The sequence below is a fragment of the Oryctolagus cuniculus genome, chromosome 19, assembly GCF_964237555.1.
Source record: "Oryctolagus cuniculus chromosome 19, mOryCun1.1, whole genome shotgun sequence".
Classification (NCBI taxonomy): Eukaryota; Metazoa; Chordata; class Mammalia; order Lagomorpha; family Leporidae; genus Oryctolagus; species Oryctolagus cuniculus.
In genome coordinates, this window is record NC_091450.1 from 40654097 (window position 1) to 40681167 (window position 27071).

At 52.2% G+C, this 27071-nt stretch overlaps 1 protein-coding gene across 3 annotated transcripts in view; it reads left to right on the plus strand.

Moving 5' to 3' along the window:
* The window catches only part of LMTK2 (lemur tyrosine kinase 2), a 90187-nt gene that overhangs the window by 21358 nt on the left and 41758 nt on the right, over positions 1-27071 (plus strand). For all 3 annotated transcript variants that reach the window (XM_051839022.2, XM_051839021.2, XM_051839024.2), the window contains exons 2-6: positions 7571-7695; positions 9872-10016; positions 17880-17953; positions 22082-22200; positions 23918-24005. In XM_051839022.2, coding sequence (XP_051694982.2) covers positions 7571-7695; positions 9872-10016; positions 17880-17953; positions 22082-22200; positions 23918-24005 — 551 coding nt within the window. The remainder of the gene's footprint in view (positions 1-7570; positions 7696-9871; positions 10017-17879; positions 17954-22081; positions 22201-23917; positions 24006-27071) is intronic.

A 27071-nucleotide genomic window follows, 5' to 3' on the forward strand; every position in this document is an offset into this window, starting at 1 on the left:
TGCTGGCACCATGATCTCCAGACCGTGAGAAAAGGAATTGTTCTCGCTGAAACCGCTAGTGTGGTGCTTTGTTTTGGCCGCCCTGGCGCAGGTGTACTGTGCTCAGATTAAACAGAGGCGCACCTCAGAAGGCAGCCATTGGGATGCCCCCTTTCTTCCTTTGTCTTTTTTTTTTTTTTTTTGACAGGCAGAGTGGATAGTGAGAGAGAGAGAGACAAAGGTCTTCCTTTTGCCGTTGGTTCACCCTCCAATGGCCGCTGTGGCCGGTGCACCACCGCGCTGATCTGATGGCAGGAGCCAGGTGCTTATCCTGGTCTCCCATGGGGTGCAGGGCCCAAGCACTTGGGCCATCCTCCACTGCACTCCCAGGCCACAGCAGAGAGCTGGCCTGGAAGAGGGGCAACCGGGACAGAATCCGGTGCCCCAACCGGGACTAGAACCCGGTGTGCCGGCGCCGCAAGGTGGAGGATTAGCCTAGTGAGCCGCGGCGCCAACCCCTTTCTTCCTTTGACTGTCAGGGTGGAAGCAAGCCCAGGGGCTTGGCCCGCCAGAGAAGCCCGCTCCCGTGCTGGGCTTTTGCAGAGAAGAGAGCCTAGGAGTCCTCCTTTGCCAGCGCTGAGTGGAGCTGCTCCGATGGCCCCCAGCCGCAGGACGTAGGACGTGATGTTGGGGGAGTCTAAAGAAAACCCAAGGGTTACACTGCGGAACAGGAATTGTCAGAGATCTGAGGAGCAAGTGAGCCTGAGCCCACGCCGCCGACCTGAGCTGGAGGAGCCGCTGTTCCTGTCCTGGTGGAGCAGATTCCGGAACCAAGTGGATTCGCTCCAGATTTCTCCCTCTCTCGTTCACACCCTTTAGCTGCTGTCTCTGTCACATTTTTCTCCTTGCTTCCCTCCTCACCCCTGTGTATGCTTCTGACTGAAGGCCAGTCCCTGAGCAAGCTCAGCGGAGAGTCGCTGGTGGGTCACGCGTGCCTGGTCCCTGCCTTGTTAGCTTGTGGACCAGTGGGGAAGGCATGTGGACTGATCAGTCCTGTGATGGGGAAATTCAGGGTAACTGGGGCAAAGGCAGAGGCTCCAGTTTCCACGTTAGGGTCTGACTGGTGTGGGGGGGTGAGGGGTATGTGTGTCAAGAGTTTCCTGAAGGGGAGTGCACAGAACAAGGACGGAAGACCTGCCTGGGGCTGAAGGACAGTCATTGTCACTCCTGGCGGGAGGCAGCTGGGGAGAGCGCGGAGAGCGGAGGTTGGGGCAGCCGAAGAAGGCCACCGCCAGCCTTGGTAAGGAGCGCGGGCCCAGGCCTGAGACGGGGGAGCCCCTGCTGTACAGCTGGGGTCATTTGAGAGGATGCAGCACTTCCCCTTGGTCCCCAGCCATCTGCTTCCCCCCAGTGGTGATACTTTACTGTGGTCCCCCCACCCCCCCTTGAAGTATACCCTGAGGGTAGGTTGAATTGTGTCTCCTCAAAATTCACATGAAGTCCTAACCCCCAGAGGCTCAGAACTGGACCTGGTTTGGAGGTAGGATCTCTCTGGAGGTTGCCAGGTTAGAATGAGGTCGTTAGGGTGGTCCCCCATCTGGAGTGGCCAGCGTTCTTACAAGAAGGGGAAATGTGGGTGCGGACGTCGAAGGGAGGTGATGTGAAGAGTCGTGGGGAAAAGTCGGCCATCTCCCAGAAGCACGGAGAGGGGCCTGAGCAAACCCTCCTCACAGTCCTGCCGACACCTTCGTCTCGGGTTGCGGCCTCCAGAACTGTGAGGGAGTAGATTGTCCCAGATACCCGGCGTCTGTCGCTCTCACTGCAGCCCTGCGAGCCAGCGAGAGAGGCGAGAGAGTTCAGCCGGGCCTGGCTCGCTGGGTTGGAAACTGCTACTTACTTAACAAACAGAAATCTCGGGCCTGTGCAGGACTAGGCGGATGCTCTGAGGAACCCCGCACACCTTTGTGTCTTCCACCCACCCCTGCCCACCCCTCGGATTCCAGACATTGTTACATAGGCCACTGTCTGTCTCTCAGAGATAAGGACCACGTTACCATTGTCCGGCTATGGAGAGATGGACCATTCTTCCTTAATGTGGTCACTTATTCAGTATTCACATTTCCACTTGTCTCTGATGTCATGCTTTTTAAAAATAGTGTGAATCATGGTTTAAATAAAACTCATACATCATCTTCTCCCTGTCCCCCCCTCTCTCCCTCCCCTTCCCTGTCTGTCTGCTCTCCCCCCACCCTGTTTCCTGCCCGAGCGTGTCGCATGGCCTGTACCGCACGAACACTGGTTCCTCTGCAGTGTTCTTTGCTCGAGCAGTGCCGGCTCACCGGAGGTGGGGTGGGTTTCCGTCGGGGGACACGGGATGTCTTTATTTTCTCCTGTATTGGCTATTGCTGTAACTTCACATGGCATGAGATATTCCTCGGGGTTTCTTGTTTTCAAACAGTTATTAAAAAATATCAGTGCTGGCCGGCGCCGTGGCTCACTAGGCTAATCCTCCGCCTGTGATGCCGGCACCCCGGGTTCTAGTCCCGGTCGGGGCGCCGGATTCTGTCCCGGTCGCTCCTCTTCCAGGCCAGCTCTCTGCTGTGGCCAGGGAGTGCAGTGGAGGATGGCCCAAGTGCTTGGGCCCTGTACCCCATGGGAGACCAGGAGAAGCACCTGGCTTCTGGCTTTGGATCACACGGTGCGCCGGCCGCAACGCACCGGCTGCAGCGGCCATTGGAGGGTGAACCAACGGCAAAGGAAGACCTCTCTCTCTCTCTCTCTCTCTCTCTCTCTCTCTCTCCACTCTGTTAAAAAAAAAAAAATCAGTGCTTAGGGGGCCGGCGCCGTGGCTCACTCGGTTAATCCTCCGCCTGCGGTGCTGGCACCCCATATGAGTGCTGGGTTCTAGTCCTGGTTGCTCCTTTTCCAGTCCAGCTCTCTGCTGTGGTTCAGGAAGGCAGTGGAGGATGGCCCAAGTCCTTGGGTGCCTGCACCCGCATGGGAGACCAGGAGGAAGCACCTGGCTCCTGGCTTCGGATTGGTGCAGCGTACCGGCCGTGCCGGCCATTTGGGGAGTGAACCAACGGTTGACTTTCTGTTGGTTCACTTTCTCAGGGTTCACTTTCTCTCAGTCTCTCTCACTGTCTATAACTCTACCTGTCAAATAAAAAAATATATATCAGTGCTTAGCTGTTGTTAACTTGCACTGACTGTGGGCAGGGCCTTACCCACAAGCTGTGGTTTCCCCATCCCTAGCGGAGGCCGTCCCCAGGAGGACGACTGCTCAGACCACAGAGACCAAAGTTCAGTGTTGCAAAACGGCCGCTTGTTTTCTCAAGTGAATAAGCAGCCCTCCTGCCCGGGTCTGGGGCCTTTGGTAATCGCTCCTGTGAAAAGAAACCGGGGCTCCCAGGGGAGAGACTGGTGGGGGAGGTAGGAAGAAGAGCCTGTGGTGGTCTGCTGAGGGGCACCCTGGGAAACGGGGGCCCGAGGGCAGCCTCTTCAGAGTCCTGCTGGCCACACGCAGGACAGCATGAGCACAGTCGGAATGACGCGAACACACCGAGACACAGCTGGCAGCGCACGCCGGGGTTCAGGGTGATCCCACAGACGCCAACAGCAGCACTCCTGGCTGCCAGCGGCCAGAGAGTGCTCATTTCAAAACATCCGTAACAAACGGTTTAAACGTGCAGCCAGCCTGCCCTGCCCTAGGCTTGCACCGCCGGATGAAGCAAGCGGTCGATGTGAGGGAATTCCTCTTTATGACAGTGCAGCCGGGACTCGCTGAAGCAGGGATGACTACACGAAACGCTAGCGTGTTGTAATCCCGTCTCTTTACCTGTGGACCTTCGAGAAACTTCAGTGTAGCCCCCAGATGGAAACACAGGCAGCTCCTCTGCTGATATTACAGAGGTGTCGGAGTGCCGGGTGGGGGTCAGGTCCCTGGGCTGCGTTTCTGGTGGTTGGATTAATAGCTGGTGCTCCCGCCTCGCTCTGAGTCATCACCGAGAATCTGCTGGCCCCAAATTACCTGTCTCTGAGACAGATAATACGTACCTACCTCTTGGAGTTTCTCAACTCTTCTGCTTATTAAATCAAGTGCTAGATAGCTATTAAAATGCTTTGAATCTGTTAAATGAGCACTCAGTGAGTGTGCTGTAGAGATGCCAGGTATTTTTTAATCAGTATCTTGGGCAGCCTGCCGAGTGGCCCCGGCTTCTCATTATCCTCGTAGGCTTGTAATCGGTGACGCTGCCTACACTCCTGGTGTCTTCCTCCGGTGGGTGCTCGAGACCACTGGGCTGAGGATGCTGGAGGGAAACTGCCCCTCCTTCGCGCGGGTTGTGGAGGGCCCTGAGCCCTGGGGGTTTTAGATGTGGTTTCTGGCCTCCAGACTCTGCTTCCTCTCTGTGGTCTGTGCTAGCCCCGCCCCACCTCCCAGCCGAGATCTGCCTTCCTCCTTCTACGCAGTGTTTGCCTCCTTGGTGTAAAGCGTCTTCGGGTGCCCAGTGCGCTGGGTTGTGTACTCGTGGCTGCCCCAGATCGCGCGGGTAGTGATCTGTGGGGGCGTCTGTGCGGGCCGGTCAGACGCAGAGGCCTGGGAGCTGGTGGCCCCTGCGCTCACAGCAGGAGTCCACACGGTGCCTGGGGCAGGCTGAGTGTGGGTATCTCCTTGTTCCCAGCGTGGGGTGGACTTCCCACGCCTGCCTGGTGACTCACTGAAGACCGGCCCAGTTGTGAATCGATTGCTGGGCTGGCTCCAGGCCATCCTGGTCCAGTTTTGCAGTCGATGAGCAGTGTCAGAGGCTGAAAGCTAAGGGTGAGGCGAGAGGAGGAAGCCGCTTGATCCCAGCTCTGTGGGTCTGGGGGAGAGCCCCGGAGGTCTGAGCCGCCTCTCCCAGAGGGAGGGCTTGGTCAGTGTTGAGAGTTAGCGATGTTGAGGCAGCAGTGGGGGGACCCAGAGGGGAGTTGGGCTTGTGCTCAGAGCACTGGGCTGGAGCCTGGCCCTGTGACGTCCACGCCAGGGGCGCTTCCGTTTCTGCGTCGATGATGTGGAGCTGGTCCTGTTAGCTCAGCTCATGAGGAGCAACTGGAATGATAGTTATTCATGAAATCTCAGATAAGACTGGCCGCAGGTGGGCCCTTATCCCCTCTCCATTGGGAAGGAATGCTGCCAGTTAAGCTAACTGGGTCTCAGATGTGGGGTGCACCTGGCGTTCAGGGGCGTGAAAATGCAGTGGACACACTGTGGTAGAGTCAGCACAGCCCAGTGTGTGAGAGCGCTCTGCTGTCACTGCGTGTTCGGGCAGGGGGAGCGCAGGTGGTTTTCACGCAAGTTGGGAGTGGGGCACAGTAACTAGGGATTAAATACCCCTGAGAGCCGCTGGCCTCACTTGGTGAGGTAGAAAAATGTTTCAGGTTTGGGGACTCACATTCAACATCTGCTCGCTCACTCGCTCTCTATTTTTTTGTCTTTTTAAAAACAGCCTTTTAAATACATGAAAATCTGGGGCCGGCTCTGTGGCACAGTGGGTTAAGCTGCCGCCCACAGGGCCGGCATCCCATATGGGTGAAGGTTTGAGTCCCGGATGCTCCACTTTTGATCCAGCTCCCTGAATGTGAGTGGGAAAGCAGTGGAAGATGGCCCAAATTCTTGGGCCTCTGCACCCACATGGGAGAGCCAGAAGAAGCTCCAGGCTTTAGCCTGGCCAGCCTCAGCTACTGTGGCCATTTGGGGAGTCAACCAGAAAGTGGGAGATCTCTTTCCTTCTCCTTCTCTCTTTAACTCTGTGTTTCAAATAAATAAATATTTAAAAAAAAAATTTTTTTTTTTGACAGGCAGAGTGGACAGTGAGAGAGACAGAGAGAAAGGTCTTCCTTTTGCCTTTGGTTCACCCTCCAATGGCTGCCGCGGCCGGCACGCTGTGGCCGGCGCACTGCACTGATCCGATGGCAGGAGCTAGATTGCCTGGATTCTAACCCAGAGTGAATATCCATGCAGCCATAGCTGATAGGAGTGACTGGGAGGGGGAAAGGAGAATGCTCCCTATAGCGTTCTAAACAAATGTAGAAGGAGGCGCACGTGTGGAAAGTCACCACTGAAAGATGGTGTGCACTGCAGTGGGCATGTTGCACTGACAGATGTGGAAATTTGTTTGCAAAACTTTAAGGGGAATCGAGGTATTTGCATCACCCTGAGTATTTATTAATCACTAGTGTCTTCTGCATGTTTCTGTGAGCTCTGAATGGTCCTAACTCCCTCCCTGGGTGCGTGCTGGACTTGGTTCAAGGCACAGAGGCTTTGCAGGGAAAAGTGTGGAGGTCAGGCGTATGATGAGAGCTCACCTGCCCCGGGACGGCCCAGTGCCCTTGCTGGGCTGCAAGGAGAGGGGCTCTTCACCCTGTGGAGTTCTAGCTTCTTCCCCGTGTGTGTAAGCTCAGTGTAACCCAGAGTGAGGAGCGCCTGACAGACAGCGGCCCGGTACTCTTTGTAAGTGCCAGAGTTGAAAACACAGGGGAGCCTGAGACAGTCTGTCAGAGGCTGGAGGAGATGAGGGCGTGTGCTGATTAAATGCAGCCTTAGCAGCCTGGGTCGACTCTTGGACTTGCTGGTGAAGATGAGAAGAGCCGCAGTAAAGCCCGCAGTTGCATTAATGGCGGTGTATCAGAGGCGGGCATTGGTGTGTTGGTTAGGATGCTACTTGGGACGCCCGCATCCCATTCTGCAGTGCCTGGGGGTGAGTCCTGGCTCTGCTGTCAAGTCCAGCTTCTTTTTTTCCTTTCTTTTTTAAAGGTTTTATTTATTTATTTGAGAGGTAGAGTTACAGCGAGAAGAAGAGACAGAAGGGTCTTCCTCCCGTTGGTTCACTTCTCAAATGGCTGCAGTGGCTGGAGCTGCGCCGATCTGAAGCCAGGAGCCAGGAAGCTTCTGGGTCTCCCATGCGGATGCAGGGGCCCAAGGACTTGGGCCATCCTCTACTGCTTTCCCAGGCCATAGCAGAGAGCTGGATTGGAAGAGGAGCAGCCTGGACTAGAACCGGCACCCACATGGGATGCCGATGCCCTAGGCAGAGGATTAACTTATTGTGCCATGGTGCTGGCCCCTAAGCCCAGCTTCTTGCTGATGTCCACCCTGAGAGGCAGCAGGTGACGACTCAAGTGTTGGGTCCCCACCACCCTGTGGGAGACTTGGATTGAGTTCTTGGCCTAGCTCCAACTGCACATCTAGGGAGTGAAACAGTGGGTGGGAAATACCTGTGTGTGTGTCTCCTTTCCTCTCAAATAAAATAAATAAAAATTTAAAACAGCGTTCTGCCGATGTTCCTGCTAAAGTTTTGAGTCTATGCCATGGTGAGGTGAGATGGTAGCAGTAGTGGCTGGGTGAGAGTATACAGGAGCTGAGAGTTCTTATGTCTAAGAGAATTTCAAAATAACAACACTTAGCACCACCTGCCCACCCCGGGCTGGTCGTCAGTGTTATCCTGGGCTCATCCTGCTCCCACTGACTGGTGGGGAGAGGAAGGAGGTATTGGTTCACTGAAGTTGACTTGGGGATGGGTGTGTGTTTAACATTATTTCTTTCTCTTCCCAGGGGAGGCCCCTGCTGTGGAAGTCCCCTCGTCTTTTGTGATCCTGTCTCTGTGCAGTTTGATGATCCTGATAGTGTTAATTGCAAACTGCATATCCTGCTGCAAGGACCCAGAAATAGACTTCAAGGTGAGCGCGGCTGGTGGGGGCGCTGGGACTCTCTCTGTGCTGTGTCTCCTAGCCCCTTCCCCGCCCCCCTCCCGGGTGGGGGTGGGGGCCGGGGCAGACTTTGCCGTGGGCCCAGGTAGCCGGAAGTAGTGAATACTGTGGCCCCTGCGGTCTCTGGCACAGCCGCTGAGCTTCCAAGCCTGCCGTTGAGCGCTGCATCGGCGTTCAGTGCTGTGAACAAACGGTCCTGGGCTTGTGCCCGTAACACTTGACTTAAAAAACGGGCAGCTTGGGTTTGGTCCTCCTGGTGCAGCTGCCAGCCGTGCCGAGGAGCACCATGACCCACAACCGCGAACATCGCGTGGTCGAGAGAGCAGGGTATTTTGGTTTTGCTCTTCAGCCTTTTGTAGGCGGGTGAGCTTCTGATGGTTGAGATTCAGGCAGAGGGGTCCCCGGTGTGTGTCGTGTTTGTGGTTGTAAATCCCCAGCCTGGGGAAGGGGCCATCCTTGCAGCACACGGACGGCATCTGCATCAGCCGGCCGAGAATCCCACCCGGGGGCCTGCAGCAGCAGAACACACAGGGGAACTGAGAGGCCTGTCTCGCAGCTAAAACCTTCTCACCGGACCTGATTCCCAGAGCCTCGGGCGGTTCTGCCTGGAGTCCAGTGGCAGCCCTGGGCAGTCCAGGAGCAGGGATGTCACACACATGAGGGCAGAGCAGGCCCCATCACTGCAGGCACTTCCGTGGGAGCCAGTGAAGAGGACACCACTGGGGGCCACGCGTCTGTCTGCCTGAGGGACTTTGCCCAGAAACTGGCCATCTGGGGACAAAGATAAAGTCTGATGAGCGTTGCTGATACTGGATTGCAGCCTGACTCTCGGTTTACCTGATGGCTTACCTCTGGGTCCCAGTGCTGAAGGAGGGAGGGGGTGCATTGTGATGCAGATTCAGCCGCCAGGGTGGTGCCGAGGCGCCCCCTGGAGTCTGTGCGGCTGGGAGTCCTGTGCAGTCCTAGGGCGGCGCACCTGCCTGTGGAAGGCACTCAGGGATCCAGAAAGGAAGCAGCAGCCACTGGCGCAGCTGTGAAAGTGACCCTGTCTTACTCATTTTTAGTGACTGTTCCGTGTGGCCTCTCTGAGTCTGTAGAATCATCCGCGGGTGCGTCACACTCTGCCGGGGTTTTGAGCGCCGTTGTTTGCAAGGGCGAAGTCGTTTTAATGAGAAGCTCAGGAGTATCCAGAGAGAGAACGCAGCCGTGCTGTTGAGAAGTCCCTCCCAGCCCCCCGTGGGTCCCGCTCCCTGCCCTCACGGCACATAGCAGTGGTGTCCTAATGAGACACGTGTAGTGCACGTGCAGACCTGCGTGTTAGAGAGCTGCCGTTGTGACGTGGCTCCCTGCTCGGGCTGGGTGGGGACGAAGGGGAGGTGGTCACACGGGGAGTGAAGAGAAGAAAGTTCATAGAGAAGTGGGAACGGGCGGGCCGCTGAGCTGCTCTCCGCTGCTGGATCTGAGTGCGTGCGTGGATGACTGACTCCGTGCTGACTGTACAGACACGGAGGTCCAGGCTCCCCCAGCTCCACAACCTTCCAGAGCCTCCTTGGTTTTAGGGTTGTCGCCGCGAGAAAGCCAGCCCTTCTTGGGTGTTAACTGCACTCCTTGCTACACATCTTTGCTGACCTTTGTGGTTCGGATTCTGAAGATTTTCCTACCCAGTTTAGTAGTTTTCCCATTGTTTCCTTTTCTAGAGAAATAGGACTTTACTTAAAGATTTTAGCTGTCTTTATTTTGATAGAAGTCACATTGCAATATGAATGCATATGCAGTTGACAGAGTGGGCTTGTTTTGGATTCAGTGTGCAGAGACATTTGTGAAAGTGAAAAATGCTTGTAAAGGAACTGCTTACCCTTATAAATTTAAACTTTTGAGCCCAGTTCATGGTCATTTCTGGAAAATTTTACATTTGACTTCAAGCTATCTGTTTAAAAATTTATGTAAAATCTGTATAATCTGTTATCACATTGGATTCTGCTACTTGGAGCTGGAAAACACCTAATTTTTTTTTTTATTTCAAATAGATAACATGGCAGTTGGGGTGGGTGGAGGTAGTAACGGCAGCATATTCCAAACTTGTGAATGACTGTTCCCGCGCTACGTGTCAGCCAGTGGGTGTTAATGCTTGCTCTGTTGGTTTTAGGAGTTCGAGGATAACTTTGATGATGAGATAGATTTCACACCACCAGCGGAAGACACCCCCTCCGTCCAGTCCCCAGCAGAGGTCTTCACTGTCTCGGTGCCAAACATCTCCCTGCCTGCTCCGTCGCAGTTCCAGCCGTCTGTAGGTAAGGCCTGGCGTCCTGACGCCGTGTTCTCCTGCGCTCTCTCTGAGCGAGCCGTGAGGCTGGGAGAAGCGGGGGCCCGTCTGCTGGCGCCCTGCGCGTGTTTGGGTGTGTTCTTCAGGTTGGCTTGTCACAAGCTGCTCACAAGAGAGGTTTGGTTAGAGGTGAATTGATTTCTTGTTACAAGATCGAGTATGACTAGTAGATCAAGAAGTGGGTTTGGCAAGCCTGCTGAAATAAGGCTGTCTGAGTCTTTGTAGGCGCTAAGCCTGTCTCTGCTGGAACTCCACGCTGCGTGGGTGTTTAGGGCAGGGTAAACCCCAGGGTTTGTTGTGCCTGAATAAAGGAAAGGGTGAGACGAAACATGAGACACGCCTGGTGCGTTCTATACGAAAGACGTGTAAAGTCGTGCGTGTTTACTATTTGTAGACTTCGCAGTGTGTAAAAACATGACGTGCGTGTTTAGCTTTAATTTCTGTAAATAACGATGCTTTTACTTCAGACCGAAACACTGAGGCTTGGAAGGATTCTGATGTATCCGCGGAGCAGCTTATTTCTAAATGGAAATGCTTTCTCGTTTCTCCTTTTGTAACTGGCTTCGCCGTGTACTTAAGGAAAGCCCCGAGAGACCTGCCGGCTGCATGAGTTCATTTCCGGTGGTGGAATCCTGGCTCTGGGCCGTCTCGGCAGAACAGGGGAGTTCCCAGACCGCGGGCAGTCGGGGAGAAGCTGAGCTTGGCGATGGCCGGAGCCAGGCCTGGAGCCCATCAGCGTTTTTCACGCCTTCCTTTTTCAGACAGCATTGCTCCTCTGCAGAGGACACGGCTGCGGGCAGTGCCAGGTCCGTGTCCACGTCCGTGTCCACGCAGACTGATGACCAGAGAGGAAAGAGGTTGCTGTCTGCTCAGCGCAGAGACACCCTGGAGAGGCCTTGTGGACGCACCGCCCACCTCTCGCACGACGCGCGGCCCTCACTGCGGGCAGAGTGCCGGGGCAGATGAGAGACTGCAGATACAGCGGGGTGGCAGGGGCACAGACAGACAGGGCGGCCTGGGCAGCGTCCTGATTGTGTCCTCCTGATGGGGCGGAATCCCTCAGGTTGCTCTGCGTAGAATGCTCCCAGGGTTCATTTCGATCATCTGCCGACAGGAGTCCCTTCCAAACGTGGCACCAGATATAGAAGGAATAATAGGAAATTGCCAAATCTTACTCATAAAATGAAGCAATCACCGTACACAGATTAGGGTTAGTAGCAAAGATATTTGTAAACTACAAAAAAGACTAAAAGCTGTTAAATATTAAGATCACAAACAAACAAGGGCCGCCATTGTTGTGCAGTGGGTTAGGCCATCGCCTCTGTTGCCAGCATCCCATGGGGAGTGCCGGATTAAGTCCTGGCTGCTCCATTTCTGATCCAACTCCCTGCTGATGTGCCTGGGAAAGCCTCTGGTGATGGCCTAAATGTTTGGAGACCTGGATAGAGTTCATGACTGGCCTGGCTCAGCCCTTGGCCGTTGGAGCCACCTGGGGAGTGAACGAGTAGATGGAAGGTCTCTCCCTCTCTCTCTCTTCCTTTTCCTCTCCCTCTCCCTCAATCTGTCTAACTCTGACTTTCAGATAAATTAAAAACAAGCAAACAAGCAAGCTGAGGACATGAAAGAAGAAACTCAAGGGAAGAAATTCAGATGGCCAATAGAGATAAGAACCTCATTATTAACTAAAGAAATACACACTTAAAATGTTAACAGACAGAAATGAAAGGAAGCGGCCCCCAGGTGGTGACTCATGACCAGTGAGTGTGATGAGCAGGGGTAAGCCCTGCTTGCTCTCACTGTGAGTGGGCGTGGTCCTCCCGCAGTGCCATCTGAGCATGGGTGGGTGCCAGCACATAACACATGACTGGGCAGCTCCCCATGGAGTCATTTGCCTTTAGAAAGTCATTGAGGGGCCAACGCCGTGGCATAGCAGGTAAAGCCACCACCTGCAGTGCCAGCATCCCATGTGGGCTCTGGTTTGAGTCCTGGCTGCTCCACTTCCAATCCAGCTCTCTGCTATGGCTTGGGAAAGCAGTAGAAGATGGCCCAGGTGCTTGGGTCCCTGCACCCTCGTGGGAGATCCAGAAGAAGCTCCTGGCTCCTGGCTTCGGATTGGTACAGCTCCGGCTGTTGCAGCCAATTGGGGAGTGAACCAGCAGATGGAAGTCCTCGCTCTCTTCTCTCTGCCTCTGCTCTCTCTGTGTAACTCTGACTTTCAAATAAATAAAAAAAAAAAAGTCATTGAGTGAGTGTACAGACACAGATGCATGCATGCAAAGGAATTTATCTCCACACTGTTTGGCAGTGTGAAATGGAAGCAGTCCGGTGGAGTATGACGTGTTCCAAGAAAGGAAGAGGTGAGCTGTAGTTGAAGTGAAGGTGTCGTGTATTACGTGAGGAAGGCAGCCACATATTTACCAGGGAGTCTGGGACTTCACCAGTTTTTCCTTTTCTCTCTCTTTAAATGCCTGTCATTTCATTTTTGTAAAATAACATGTTCACATAAGAAACCAAAGTGGGAAAAGGTGTCTCGTGTGAGCATCTCCCTCCAGTGTTTGAACCGGATGCCTCTTTGCAGCCTTCGCTGTCTGAGGTGAGAAGCACTCCTCTTGGTTTCTTGTACGTGTTACCAGACACGCTTGATGCAGGGACCCATCCTCTTTGAAAATTTATTTTTAGTTTTAAAAGGACTAGTTTTGTAGAGTGGTCTTAGGTTCACTGCGGCATCGAGGGGATGGTTGAGAGGCATCCAGATACCCTTTGCCCCTGCACAGGCACAAAGCCGCACATTTTTACTTGAAGATGACAAAGTAACATAATATACGTTATCCCACGTCTTGCTTTTTTCACTCCCATATAGCGTAGTCAGCCTACCTTGTCGACAGAGTGAGCTGAGTATTCTTGCTGGTTCGTTCATGCTGTTGCAAGTGTGTGGATATCACGCAGCTTACTTAACCAGCCTCCTGTTGATGGACATTGGTTGTTTTTAATCTTTGCTGTTGTCTTGTACACTGTTACGCTGGTGTGTTGTTAGCTGGGGCTGGCGCTGTGGCACAGCGGGTTAACATCCTGGAGCGCAGGCATCACATATGGGCACTGTTTCGAGACCCAGCTGCTCCACTTCCCATCCATCTCTCTGCTATGGCCTGGGAAAGCAGTAGAAGATGGCTCAAGTCCTTGGGCCCCTGCACCCGCGTGGGAGACTCAGAAGAAGCTCCTGGCTCCTGGTTTCGGATCGGCACAGTTTCAGCTGTTGTGGCCATTTGGGGTGTAAACCATCAGATGTAAGGCCTCTCTCTCTCTCTCTACCTCTCTTCTCTCTTTCAAATAAATAAATAAATATTTTTTAAAAACAAAGAACATGTTTATTTGAGAGAGAGAAAGAGTGAGCAAGTGTGCTCCGATCTGCTGGTTCACTCCCCAGATGCCTACAAGGGCTGGGGCCAAAGCCATGTTTCCCACGTGGGTGGCAAGAACCCAGTTATCTGAGCTAACACCATTGCCTCCCAGGGTCTGCATTAGCAGGAAGCTGGAATCAGGAGCTGGAGCCAGTCATTGAACCCAGGTACTCTGATAGGGGACCAGGCATCCTAAGCAGCATTTTTACTGCCAGGCCAAAAACCTGCCCCTTGGAGAATAAATTTTAAGGGAGTCAAGAGTACATTTGTTTATGACTTTAATAGATAACTGCCATCATACCAACGAGCAGTACATCCGGGGGTTGTACCAGTTTATATGCTTGCCAGTTGGGTGCCAAATACTATACTATTGAAACTAAGTTGGTATCAGGTTCAAACTAGATTGTGACAAATTTTGGATATTATCTATAATATCCATGGTAACTACTAAAAATTTATAGAAAAGGAAATGAATTAAAGTGGTACACTAAATGAAAATCAGTCACAACACACAAAAGATATTTTGGTGAACGGGGTTCCTGATTTTTAATATAACTTATCTAACAGTCCTTTATTTAAAAAATTTTAAAGATTTATTTATTTGAAAAAGAGTTAAAGGTCTTTTTTTCTTTTTAAGATTTATTTATTTACTTGAAAGAGTTACACAGAGAAAGAAGGAGAGGCAGAGAGAGGGAGAGGGAGAGGGAGAGGAGAGGGAGAGAGAGAGAGAGGTCTTCCATCTTCTGGTTCACTCCCCAATTAGCTGCAGTGGCTGGAGCTGAGCCAATCCGGAGCCAGGAACCAGGAGCTTCTTCCAGATCTCCCATGTAGCTGCTGGGGCCCAAGGACTTGGGCCATCTTCCACTGCTTTCCCAGGCCACAGCAGAGAGCTGGATTGGAAGTGGAGCAGCTGGGACTTGAATTGGCGCCCATATGGGATGCTGGCACTGCAGGTGGCAGCTTTACCTACTATACCACAGCGCCGGCCCCAGAGAGAGAGGTCTTCCATCTGCTAGTTCACTCCCCACATGGCTACAATGGCCAGAGCTGAGCTCATTTGCCAGGGGCTTCTTCCAGGTCTCCCACACGGGTGCAGGGGCCCAAGCACTTGGGCCATCTTCTACTGCTTTTCCAGACCATAGCAGAGAGCTGGATCAGAACTGGAGCAGTTGAGACTCAAACTGGCTCCCATATGGCACCCAGCATTGCAGGCCAGGGCTTTAACAACCACTATGCCACAGCACTGGTGCCTTTATTTTTTTTTAACAAGTAAAAATTTGACAGTTTTTTTAGAGTTCTATATTTGTGTCTTAACAAATCCTTCCTATTCTGTAATAAAAATAGTTTTTTTTTTGTTTTTTGTTGTTTTTTTTTTTTTTTTTTTTTGGACAGGTAGAGTGGACAGCGCGAGAGAGAGAAAGAAAGGTCTTCCTTTGCCCTCCAATGGCCGCTGCAGCCAGTGCGCTGCTGCTGGCACACCGCGCTGATCCGATGGCAGGAGCCAGGTGCTTCTCCTGGTCTCCCGTGGGGTGCAGGGCCCAAGCACTTGGGCCATCCTCCACTGCACTCCCTGGCCACAGCAGAGAGCTGGCCTGGAAGAGGGGCAACCGGGACAGAATCCGGTGCCCCGACCGGGACTAGAACCTGGTGTGCCGGCGCCGCAAGGCGGAGGATTAGCCTATTGAGCCGCGGCGCTGGCCAAAATAGCTTATTTTTTAAAAAAAAGTTTTAGGGTTTTGCTTTGACATTAACCCCATCGCCTGTCTTGAGTTGATTTCTGAGTGTGGTGGTGTGGGGTCCAGGTTGCTGCTGGTGTGATGGCTGTACTTCTCGGTTCATTCATTCTTCGTCCTTCCTTTCTCTTACGCGTTTGTATGGGTGGATCCATTCTAGGCTTTCTAGTCCGTCTGTCTGGTTTTTATTTTAAACAAGTGTGTCTTTAAAAATGTAAAAATTTTCTTTATTTGAAAGACCGAGAGAGAGAGAGAGAGAGAGAGAGAGACAGACAGACAGACAGACACAGCACAGACAGAGCTCTTCGGTCTACTCGTTCACTCCCTGAGTGCCTGTAATATCCGGGGCTGGGCCAGACCGAAGCCAGGAGCTGGACACTCAGTCCAGGCCTCCTCTGTGGGTGGCAGGGACCTCGGTACTTGGGCCCTCACGGGCTCTTCCCAGGGTGTGCATTAGCAGGAAGCTGGACTCGGACACAGGCCCCCTGTCTGCGTTGCAGGCATCCCAGGAAGCACCTTGACTGCCTTGCCGAGCCCCCTCCTGTCTGCTCTCTTGTCCTTAGTTAATTTGTCTGTCTGTCTCATTACTGTGGTCTGAACTATAATTGCTTCATAATAAGGTTTGCAAATGTTTGCTCCCGGTTCTGGGGGTTCTCTCTCTACTCCCTTGATATAGTAGTGTCCTTTGGTTCGAAAGTTTTAAATATTGATGATGTCCAGTTTATCTATGGTGTCCTGTTTGAAAAACTCCTCCTAAACCTGGATCGTGCAGATTCACCCTTGTGAGTTGTATGATTCAGCCTCAGCTTAGCTTTTTGACCCCCTTTGAGTTACTGTTTCATAGGGAAGGTAGGAGTGAGACTTGATTCTTTGTCGTGTGAACACCTGCGAGTCTGGCAGCAGAGTGGGAAAGGTGCTGCACTTCCCCCCTGACTTGTCTCTCGCCTCTTGTGAAAGTCACTTCATGAGCCGGCGCTGCGGCTCACTAGGCTAATCCTCCGCCTTGCGGCGCCGGCACACCGGGTTCTAGTCCCGGTCGGGGCACCGGATTCTGTCCCGGTTGCCCCTCTTCCAGGCCAGCTCTCTGCTGTGGCCCGGGAAGGCAGTAGAGGATGGCCCAGGTCCTTGGGCCCTGCACCCACATGGGAGACCAGGAGGAAGCACCTGGCTCCTGGCTTCAGATTAGCGTGGTGTACCGCGGCCTTTGGAGGGTGAACCAACGGCAAAAAGGAAGACCTTTCTCTCTGTCTCTCTCTGTCTCTCTCACTGTCCACTCTGCCTGTCCAAAAAAAAAAGAAAGAAAGTCACTTCATGTTTGTGGGGTTTATTTGTGGACTCAGTTGCATTCTGCTGATTTATTTGCCTATCTTTAGGCCAGTATCATACATACTATCTCAGTTATTGTAGCTTTAGTTTTATAAGTTTTGAAATTCAGAAGCTTTGAAATCTAACTTTGTTTTTCTTCTCAAGGCTTCCGGCTGCTCGAGATCCCTTGCGATTCTGTATGAATTTTCAGATCTGTTTTTCATTTCTGCAAAATGGGCCATTGAGGTTTTAATAGGGATTTTTTGGGAGGGGGTGTGCCATTTTGATTCCCTTCTTATTCCCTTTTCAGTGTATTGTTTAGACATTTTCTTGGCGATTAGGATGAAGATGCAGTTAGCCTCCTGCCTGTGTGACGGTTGATCTTGAAGTGACAGCCACTTGGCCCTGGAGGCCTACCAAGTCTGTTCCTGTATAGCTCCGTCCTTTCCTTCTATGTTATTTTCACAAGCTGCATCTTTGCTCATCCTGTGTTTGAGTGATCATGTTTTATTTTTAAAGATTTATTCATTTATTTGAAAGGCGGCGTTACAGAGAAAGAGTTCTTCCACCTGTTGGTTCACTCCCCAAATGGCCTCAACAGCCAGGGCTGAACCAGGCCAAAGCCAGGAACTCCATCCAGGTCTCCCACGTGGGTGCAGGGGCCCAAGCACTTGGGCCATCTTCCGCTGCTTTCCCAGGATGGCAGCAGGGAGCTGGATCAGAAGTGGAGCGTCTAGGACATGGACTGGTGCCCATATGGGATTCTGTTCCTTTGACTTCTGCTGAAGGGTCCCCTCTAATGTTTACTGCGGGGCAGACCCGCCGGCAGCAGCCCCAAGCCTTGGTTTCCCTGATGGTGTCTGATGCCACCTTCAGTCGTGCCTCATGGAGCGTCTTGGTTCTCAGGTGTTTCCTTTCGGCACCCAGCAGGTGCGTCAGCCCTTCTGCTCTGGCGTCTTGAGGTTTGTGAGGAGCCGACCCTCGTGGTGAGCCCCGCTCTGACCACTTTCAGGGGTCTCTTACTTGAGTTTGCCAAGCCTTCTGTACGTGTAGATGTATGTCCTTCAGCAGGTCTGGGGACATTCCTACTGTCACGTCTCCTGGTGTTTTTTTCTGCCTCTTTCTGTCTCTTCTGGAAATTCCGTTGTGTAGACGTTGGCCCACTCGCTGGTGTGCCCACCCTGGAGTAACCGGCTTAGACCGGAAAGTGGGACACGAATCTGAAGAATCAGAGTAGAGTACTCGAGCAGAATGTCACCAGTTTCAAAACTGCAAACTCGCTGTGGAAGACAGTGGTTTATGTGTTTATTTCTACCTTAAGTAGTGTTTGTGTTTTACAGGTTACGCGTTGTAGCCACAAATACTTGATTTTTCATCATGTTCTTTTCTCTACAGAAGGCTTGAAGTCTCAAATAGCCCGCCACAGTCTCAACTACATACAGGAGATCGGAAATGGCTGGTTTGGAAAGGTAAAAACCCTCCTAATTATACTGTGAGTTTAAGGCTGGGTAAGAGCTGTAGCACGTGACGTCGGGCATTCTCTGTGGACACTGTGCCAGGCAGTGCGCCTCTCCACGCCCCTGCAGCCAAAGGGGCCTGCCAGGTCCTCGTTCCTGGATGTGTAGTGTTCCGAGAGCCTGGTCTTACTCCATGGAGGCTGCAGTGGCAGAATTCCATGGACCAGGTGGAAGGCCAGGGTCACGCGGGTGAAGGCCCACTCAGGTGCATAGGTGGTGCCTCAAGCAGCTCCCTCTTCAGACGGCCTGGAATCCCATCCCTCCCAGTGACACACCCCCTTTCCATCATGCTGGTGCAGGAGTTTGGGGCGGGGTACGAATGTTTAAACCATGGCAAGGTGCGTTCAGAAAAGTTTTTATCAGAAAATTTTCCCATTGTTGGGCTAAGAACAGCAAGAAGAGAAGAGAGGTTTAGAACTCGAGTGCTCTTTACCCTCCTCACGCTAAATGATTTTCTTCTTTTCCCCCTCTTTCCCTCTCTTCCCTGTCAAAGCTTCTAAACCAGCCGAGAGCTATAGGTGCAGGCAGTCTTCCTGTACTGAAGTCCACAGCAGATGCCCTCTTCGTCACGGCCCAGTGTTAACAGAGCTTGGTCGGTCTTTTCACCTGGCGTGGTCCAGAAGGCAAGAACTAGCAAGTGGCTAGCCCGCGGCACTTGCCTGTGAGAGGTCCCTAACTGAAGTGGCTAGCCACAGCACTCGCCTGTGAGAGGTCCCTAACTGAGAGGTGGAGGTGCTGTGAGCATGGCGGTTGCAGTTAAACCTGCAGGGCGGCCAGCTGCCTCACGCCGCTTGTCTTTGCGTTTTTGCTGGCCTGGCAGTTCTTCCTCTTTCGTTCGTCCAAGCTCTGTTACTTAGCAGGGCTTCTAAGCCATGTAGTAAAACCTCTTTAAGCACCCAGTGTTGTTCTTGGTGCCGGGAAGCTGGGTGAGTTCGCAGGCCTTGTGCAGTGCTGGAAGCGGAGCAGCCAGTGATCAGAGTTGGACGTAAGTGGTGTGTTGGGGAAGCGGGATCAGAGGCGTGTAGTGAGCCCGGTGACACAGGACACGACGAGACTCGGACCAGGGATGAAGTGCAGAAATACTCTCTCTGCAGGCTGAGAAAAGTGACGCAGTCTGAGAACTGCTGTGGTGGTTTCGCTGTGGAGGGCCAGGTGAGAGCAAGGAGGTGGGTTAGAAGCCTGCCACGAGCACCCAGGCAGAGCCCGGGCAGGCGTGCACCTGCCAGGAGGCGGTGTGAGCACGCCTGGTATGGGATAGGACCAGGTGTGGAGTCTGGAGGAAGAGGCTCGAATGACAATTTACGGTCTTATGAACTGGAAGGGCGGAGTCGCCTTCAGCCTAAGTGTGGGAGAGATGGCAGGGAAGCAGGCTTGGAGGAGGAAGCCAGGCGGTCCCATTTGGCTGCGTGAGCGTGAGACAGCTAAGGCTCTTAGCCATCTTAGATGTCAGGCAGGCAACAGGAAATACCAGCCAAGCATTCAAGAGGGATTCCAGGCCAGAGAGCGTGCAGATGGCTTTTTTTTTTATTTTTTGACAGGCAGAGTGGATAGTGAGAGAGAGAGACAGAGAGAAAGGTCTTCCTTTTGCCGTTGGTTCACCCTCCAATGGCCGCCGCGGCTGGCGCGCCGCGTTGATCCAAAGGCAGGAGCCAGGTGCTTCTCCTGGTCTCCCATGGGGTGCAGGGCCCAAGCACTTGGGCCATCCTCCACTGCACTCCCTGGCCACAGCAGAGAGCTGGCCTGGAAGAGGGGCAACCGGGACAGAATCCGGCGCCCCGCCAGGACTAGAACCCGGTGTGCCGGCGCTGCTAGGTGGAGGATTAGCCTAGTGAGCCACAGCGCCAGCCAGCAGATGGCATTTAAACTACGAGTTTGGAGAGTGTCAAGGTGGAGGACAGGGAGGGGTCTGAGGATCGAGCTGGAAGCCCCGTGGCCGGGGGTGGGGGGGTGTCAGGGAGGTCAGCTGTAGCAAAGGCTGCTGCTCAGCAGGTCAGAGGCAGACTGGAGAGGCTGGGGGAGGGGGGCAGCATGAGATTCGTGTGCTGTTGGGCTGGGGAGGGGATGGTAGTGGCATCTCTACGTGAAATGGGTTCGAGAGAGAGAGAGAGAGAGAGAGACATTTCCATCTGTTGGTTCATTCCTCACATGCCTGAATTAACCAGGGCTTGACCAGGCTGGAGTCTGGAACCCAGTCTGGTCTCTCACATGGGTGGCAGGGACCCAAGTACTTGAGCCACCAACGGCTGCTTCTTGGGGCGCGCATTGGCAGGAAGCTGGAATCAGGAGCAGAGCTAAGAACTGAGCCCGGGCGGTCCCACAGGTGTCTGCAGCTTCATACGTGATGGAGGAGGAGGCTTGACCGTGGGTGTGGGCGGTAACCAGAGGAGCAAGGGGATGGGGTTGATGGCGAGGGTGGAGGAGTTGGTCTTGGGGGCCGCGGCAGTGTCGTGTCTTCAAATGGGAGCAGAAGCAGGTGCCTCCGCTGGTGTCGGAGGAAGTTGTCGGTGAGTGAGAGGCTGATTCCTCACTTGAAGGGAAGGCTAGAAGGCCGTGTGGGGAGTTTGCCCGGGAGAAGGGGTGGATGAGTGGTCTGGGAGAGTGCAGCAGCAGGGACGTGGTGGGTAGTGCTGAGGCCCCTGCCTGCCTGACAAGGGATTCGCCATGCTGAGTCTGGGCTCTTCCCCACCGCTAGCACTGCTGGTTGAAGCTGGCCAGCCCTCAAGTTTGGCTAAGCTAATCCAAGGGTATTTTAAAAGGTTCATGGAAAAATGAAATTTAATATAAATTTATTTTGGTGTAAAATTTTTTTTGAGATCCACACATAGATTTTCATAGTACATATTTCCCATGGATTTTTTTTTGTAGGTTTCCACATATGCATGGATTTCAAAGTTTTTTTGTTTGTTTTGTTTTTGGACCAAAATATACTTTTATTCCCATGTAGTGGGGTGAGGTAGGCGGGAAAGTGGTACCGCCAGTGGTTGGAATGTTGGAGGGGTTGACTGGAGGAAACAAAGGGCGGCAGATGAGTCAGAATTCAGGGTTTGGGGCCCCAGAGAATGATGGGCAAGGGTTGGCCCCAGGGCAGTGGTTGCTGAGGTCCCAGGGAAGGTGCCTGGCAGGGAGGCAGAAGGACTGAGAGGCTGAGGGGCCGAGCACCAGGCCCTCACGGCCGTGGTGGAGACAGGGCCCGGCCGTTCCTCTCCCGCTTGCTGAAGTGGGTGTTCTGTGCTTGCCGCGTTTATCACCACAGGCTGGTTATTTAAAACAAAAAATAAGATTGAGTTAATCACCGCATTTCTCGTTCTCTGCTTTTCTGCCCTTCCATTTCTGATAAACAGCTGGAGTCCGCAAGGTCTTACTGTATTTCCAGGGCACTAAAATGGGCCTGTTTTAGGAAACTTTAAAAGGAAGGTTTTTAGTTTTGATCATTCTCTAGTGAAATAAGGACCTTTACTTCTTGGTTTTCATCTTAAATGTTGGATTTTGAAACTGCTTTTGCATTATCCGAAGCGATTTAGTATTTCCCTTATAGCTGATTGCCATGAGGCGGCTCATTTCTCATTTTGTGGTCTGTTCATCCCAGTGGGATGTTTTGGCTGAAGTTTTCATGGAGGATAAAAGGCTTGGTGTCAGTGGAATACCATGGATTTTTTCAGAGTCTCAGTGCAGCGGAAATTTGTTTGCACACTGTCGGTTCACTTTCTTCTGTCAGTAACAAAGCTTAGCTTGAGTGTTTCTGAGGACATCTGAGTTACGTTTGAGCCGAACTTGAACAAATCGCTCTTCTGTGGTGTCATGGATAATTTCCATGAAAATGAAATATATTTTAGAATAAATGGAAAAGAAATATGTTAAAATATACAAACGCTGTTAAGTATCTAACGAATGGTTTAAAAGGGCTCTTTAACTGAGGGACAAGTTGGCGTTTTCCAAGCCTGTTTTTGAGTTTGATATGTGAGGCACTAGCAGGCCACTGACCTGTTATGTACCCTGTTGACCTCGTGGCGTTGCGTGGCAAGTGAAAGACTTCTTTACTGCTGTTGATGGATGACATGAAAAACTTGTCTTTGGTTTTAGGTGCTCCTGGGAGAGATCTACACGGGCACCAGTGTAGCGAGAGTGATAGTGAAGGAGTTAAAAGCCAGCGCAAGCGCAAAGGAACAAGATACTTTCCTGAAAAGCGGAGAGCCCTACTAGTAAGTACCCCTTGACGTGTGTTCTCTGAGCACAGCCCGGGTCTGTGGACAGCAGGTGTTTAAACCACCTGGGATCTATTCCTGTGACGCGGGTGAGTAAGTCAGAACCGCATCCTCCTAAGACTCACAGGATCCAGATTTCCACTGACCACCACTGCTCCAAGAACCAGGAGAACACGTCTTGATGAGAGGGGCAGCATCACCAGCACCGAGGTGACAGCGGGGTTGGGATTCTCTGGGCAGGACTTTAAAATCACCAGCCTGAAAGCAGCTCAGTGAGCAGCACGCTTGCAGATGAAAAACATACAAGGTCTCTGAAGAAGTAGGAGACCTGAAGAACATGGAAGTGCAAGTTTTAGAACCAGAAATCTAGTAACAGAGATAGAAACCTCAGTCAGTGGGTCCCACAGCAGAATGGAAAGGACCAAGGAAGGGCCGTGAAGTTAAAGACAGAACAGTAGATACTGTGCAGCTTGAGCAGCAGGGGGAAGATGGGCTCGGGGAGCTCCCAGAAGCGAGCTGACGTCCGTGGCCCCAGTGTCCTAGAGTGCGGGCAGACAGAGAGGAGCGCTCAGGGGAGTGGCTGGGAATCTCCCAGAGGTGGAGAGACAGGGCCTACACACTCGGTGGAGAAACCGAGCAAACCCACGCAGGATAAACCAACTTCTGAGAACTAAAGACAAGCAGGGAAATCTTGGAGCAGGGAGAGAGAGAGTCCCTTAGCTGTAGGGGAATGCAGTTTGAATGACAGCGGATTCCTTCCTGGGGACCCTGGAGGCCAGAAGGGCGGGGCAGGGTAAGATGCTAAAGAAGAGAACTTTTTTCGGATAAAATATCCTGCAAGGATGAAGGGGATGTCCAAGCATTCTTAGATGAAGGAGAACTTGAGAATTATCACAGCAAATCCATCCTAAAAGAATGCCGAAGTTTTCTGAAGAAAAAAGGAGGAACAGCGGAAAGAGCAGACACATGGCCACACTTCCTCAACTTGATGCCGACACACAGAAAACCGGCATGCCACTGTGACTTGGTGACGGAGTACTTTCACCAAGGGAAAACAAGTCTTGATTTACAGACTGACGTGGTGTTTTATGTAGAAAATTCCAAAGAATCTATGAAATCAGGATATGACACCAGACCCCACACGCCCTCCGTGGCAGGACCACGCCCTGGTGTGACTGTGGCAGAGGCGACCAGGGCAGGACCCTGGGTGAGGGACACTCCAGGCTTTCAGTTTTGTCTTTCATAATTGTTTCAAAATGAAACTTTATTTAAAGAAAGAGTAAAAGCTGTTTGGGGCACATCTTTTATTTAACTTCATTTTGTTTTGGGCAAAATGTTTTCCAAAAAGCGTTTGCACATAGTGTGGAGCTGTCTGGGGATCGTACGTAAGCCAGCTAGCCTGTGGGGAAGCAGTGCTCACCGACTGTGTGTCCAGTCAGCCGTCTGTTACGTGATGTCTCGAGATCCTCTCTGTGAACCTGACTTACTACAGGTCAAGATTCTCATGTTTGGAGTTCTTTTTTAACTTGTGAAGCTATTTACCTGGTTGGCCCTGAGTTACGTAGTCATCAGATAGCCTAGTATGCACCTGTTAAGTGTACTCTTCATGTGATCTGTGATTTGTCCTGCGTGGACTGCTGTGCATGTTAGCGCGTGTGGAGGGTTTCCTGGCGTGGTTGCTGACCAACAGTGCTGTGACTTTTCTCTTCACCAGTGTTCTCCAGCATCCCAATGTTCTTCAGTGTGTTGGACAGTGTGTGGAAGCCATTCCCTATCTTCTGGTGTTTGAGTTCTGTGACTTGGTAAGTTCCTGGCAGAAATGCGGGTTGCGGTGGTGGAAAAGTTGCCACGAGGCAGGGTGGGGGAGGGACTGCTTTCCTGTCTGTGCCCGGTGAAGAACTCGTCGGTGAACCGACGCTTAGATAGCGTTTTATTACACTCCAGTCTGTGTGCTGAGCCGTGGTTCTGCGGTGCCACGTTTAATTCTGAGAAGCCCCGAGTCAGGGACTAGGCTGTGTGTGTGCTCACACCCATGCAGACCCAGGGAGACGAAGAAAATGCCGTGGACCAGGTACACGGCAGAGCCTGAGCTGGGGCAGGTGCCCCTCCTGAGCGCCACAGTCTGGGAGGGAGCCCCACAGGTCTCACCCAGGGCACCCGCGCTCTGTGCGTAGCATTGGTATTGTTAGAGTTAGACAGTTCACTTTATCACCTTAAAATAAGTGGCCTTGTTTCTTCCCAGTGATGATCTTGCTTATGGAGACTTAGATGGCTGGAAAGGGGTTCTCTGTGCAGTTTTGTGACTGATTCTAGTAATTTCTACTGAAGTGTTCCTGTAACTGTTGTCTCCCATGTCATCTTTTTAAAGCCCATTTTTAGCACACAGTTCTTTTCCACAAGGAGCAGTAAGATGTTAATCGAGGTTAATTGATTTCTTCGCATTTCAGAACATGAGGATTTCCTTCCACAGAAAAGTGGGGGTGCCCGGCTGCATCCCCCGTCCCTTCACACCCTGTCTGCTGCTAATAAGATAGAAAGCGCAGCAAACATTGTGAATTTTTGCTTTATTTCCCAAATGTGATGTGAATATTTCTCTCTCTGGCAGAGGTGGTTAACTGTAGAGAAAGATTAATTAACACTAACTTCACACATGAGCTCGCAGCGTCTGATGCCCCATGAGCCTTGGTCCCCGCGGCCCAGAGTGGCCGAGGCGCCCTCACTCGCCTTGCAGGTGGCCGCGGCCGCTGCAGCTCTGTCCCGGGCTGCGTTTGTCCTCCTGTGGGCTGCGCTCGGTGGCTTCTGCGTCCGCGGGTGCTGGCAGAACACATGTATCCTGGTGTCATTCCATGGGGTGCCCTAAAGCAGCTTCCGGGTCAGGTTGTGAACTTGGCCAAGTCTGCGTCCTGCTCCGTTGAGGGGAGGGAGGGGCAGAGCACGGAGGGCTGAATCCGTTTTCTTTGAGTTACTGAGGAACATCGGTCTCCCGCTGCAATTAGGGATTTTTCCTTGTGATTCTGAGTGTTTTGGTAGCTTGTGTAAGGGGTACAAAATCACAGTTGGTATAACTTCTAATTTGAACCTTTTATTATTACGAAGGGGCTTTCTTTAAGGTGAAAATCATTAAGATAAAGTTTTTTTTTTTTTTAACGGAAACTAGTTATATCTCTTGGAAATAGCTTGTTGCTAAAATTCATCTGATGGTCTTGGTCACCTAAAATGGAATATATAGTCCGCTTACATGTATCGTAATTGGCGAGATACTTTGAATTTTTTCTACCTATTTTGCTGCTGTTTTTCTTCCTTGTTTAATTATTTTTTTCTTTTTTACTTGCTTTGGATTCTTGGTTCATTTTTCTTGTTTCCATGTCCCCTCATCAGTTTGAATTTTAGATCTTGTCTCCTAGTTCTGTGTGTGTTTACAGCACACGTATTTAACCTAGCAAAATCTCAAGATTATCCATATTTTAACCCTGCCTCAGAACAGCTGGGACCTCATAGAGCCCTCCCCGTCCCTGAGGGAAGCTGGAGTTCAGCCCTTGCTCCTCTGGCCACCCCCACCCTGTCCCGTCTCAGAGGGTGCCCAGCAGGTGCCCACTGCCACACAGTGAGACACGCACTCGTGTTTGCTGCCACAGGGCAAGTTCTCGGCGGGGTTTCCCACAGTTTTATTGCATATTGTATTTGGATTGTCTCTGTGAGATGGGGCTTCGAGTTACAATCCTATAGTAGTTATCGTGACTGAAAATAGCTTCCCTTCAGTCCAACTCTGAGCCACACTGGGGTAGGTGATTCCCAAGGTCCGGCCGTGTGACGGGCAGGTTGCTTGTCAGAGGCCCCTCCTCCGAGCCGTTTAGTGGCGCCTGATGCCCGTCACACGTCACGGGTGAAACCTGTCCTTGTGCGTGGGCGTGGCAGACCCGCGGCAGGAAGCAGCACCTCCCTGAACGCGCACCCTCTCTGTGAATGGGGTTTGCCATTCTCCTCCTTTGCCTGGCAGTTTTATTAAGAGACAGTGTTGTTGGGCTCTCCCTGAAATGGCAGAAGACCCTGCGACACAGCTCACTGCTTGCTTCTGCGCGGCTTTGGGAGGTGGGTTTTGTTTAGGGCTCTGCTGTCATTTATTTTTAAACTGAAGCTCTGTTCTAAAGAAACACGGAATCGACACAGAACACCTCTACGTTCCCGTAGCTGACCCAGTGCTGACGAGATTATAGCTGCTCCTCGGGACTTTGTCACTGTAGACATCACTTTCATGAAAGTAAAATAAATGCGTGTGTTTGTCAACTTCACAGTTGTGGAAAATCTCCCCCCAGCACTTTGGAGCTCAGCACTTTAGTGCGCTACCTCAGTACTAAGGATATTAACTGGTTGGATTTCATCCTCTGAGTGAGGCAGGCGCAGTGTGTGGTTCACCCACGTCACGCGGGGCAGCTGCTCCTGTCTGCAGGCCGAGCCCTAGGGAAGATCTCTGCCCCTGTCAGGAGCGTACCCCCCTGGGGACACTGGCTGAGCAGGGACATCTTTGTTCTCAGAAAATCAAGAATGAAAATAACTTAGGATCCGGGAGTTCCACTTGAGGGAGTGCACCCAGCAGAAGTGAGAGAGTCTGGTTTTTTTCCTTAAAAAAATTTTTTTTATTTTACTTATTTGAAAGACAGAGCCAGAGAGAGAGGTCCTCCGTCTGCTGGTTCACTCCCCAGATGACCAGAGCTGATCCAGAGCCAGGAGCCTCCCCTTGGGTCCCCCAAGCAGGTGCTGGGGCCCAAGGACTTGGGCCGTCCTCCACTGCTCTCCCAGGTCACAGCAGAGAGCCTGATCAGAAGTGGAGCAGTGCCTACAAGGGATGGTGTCGCTGCAGGCAGGGGCCC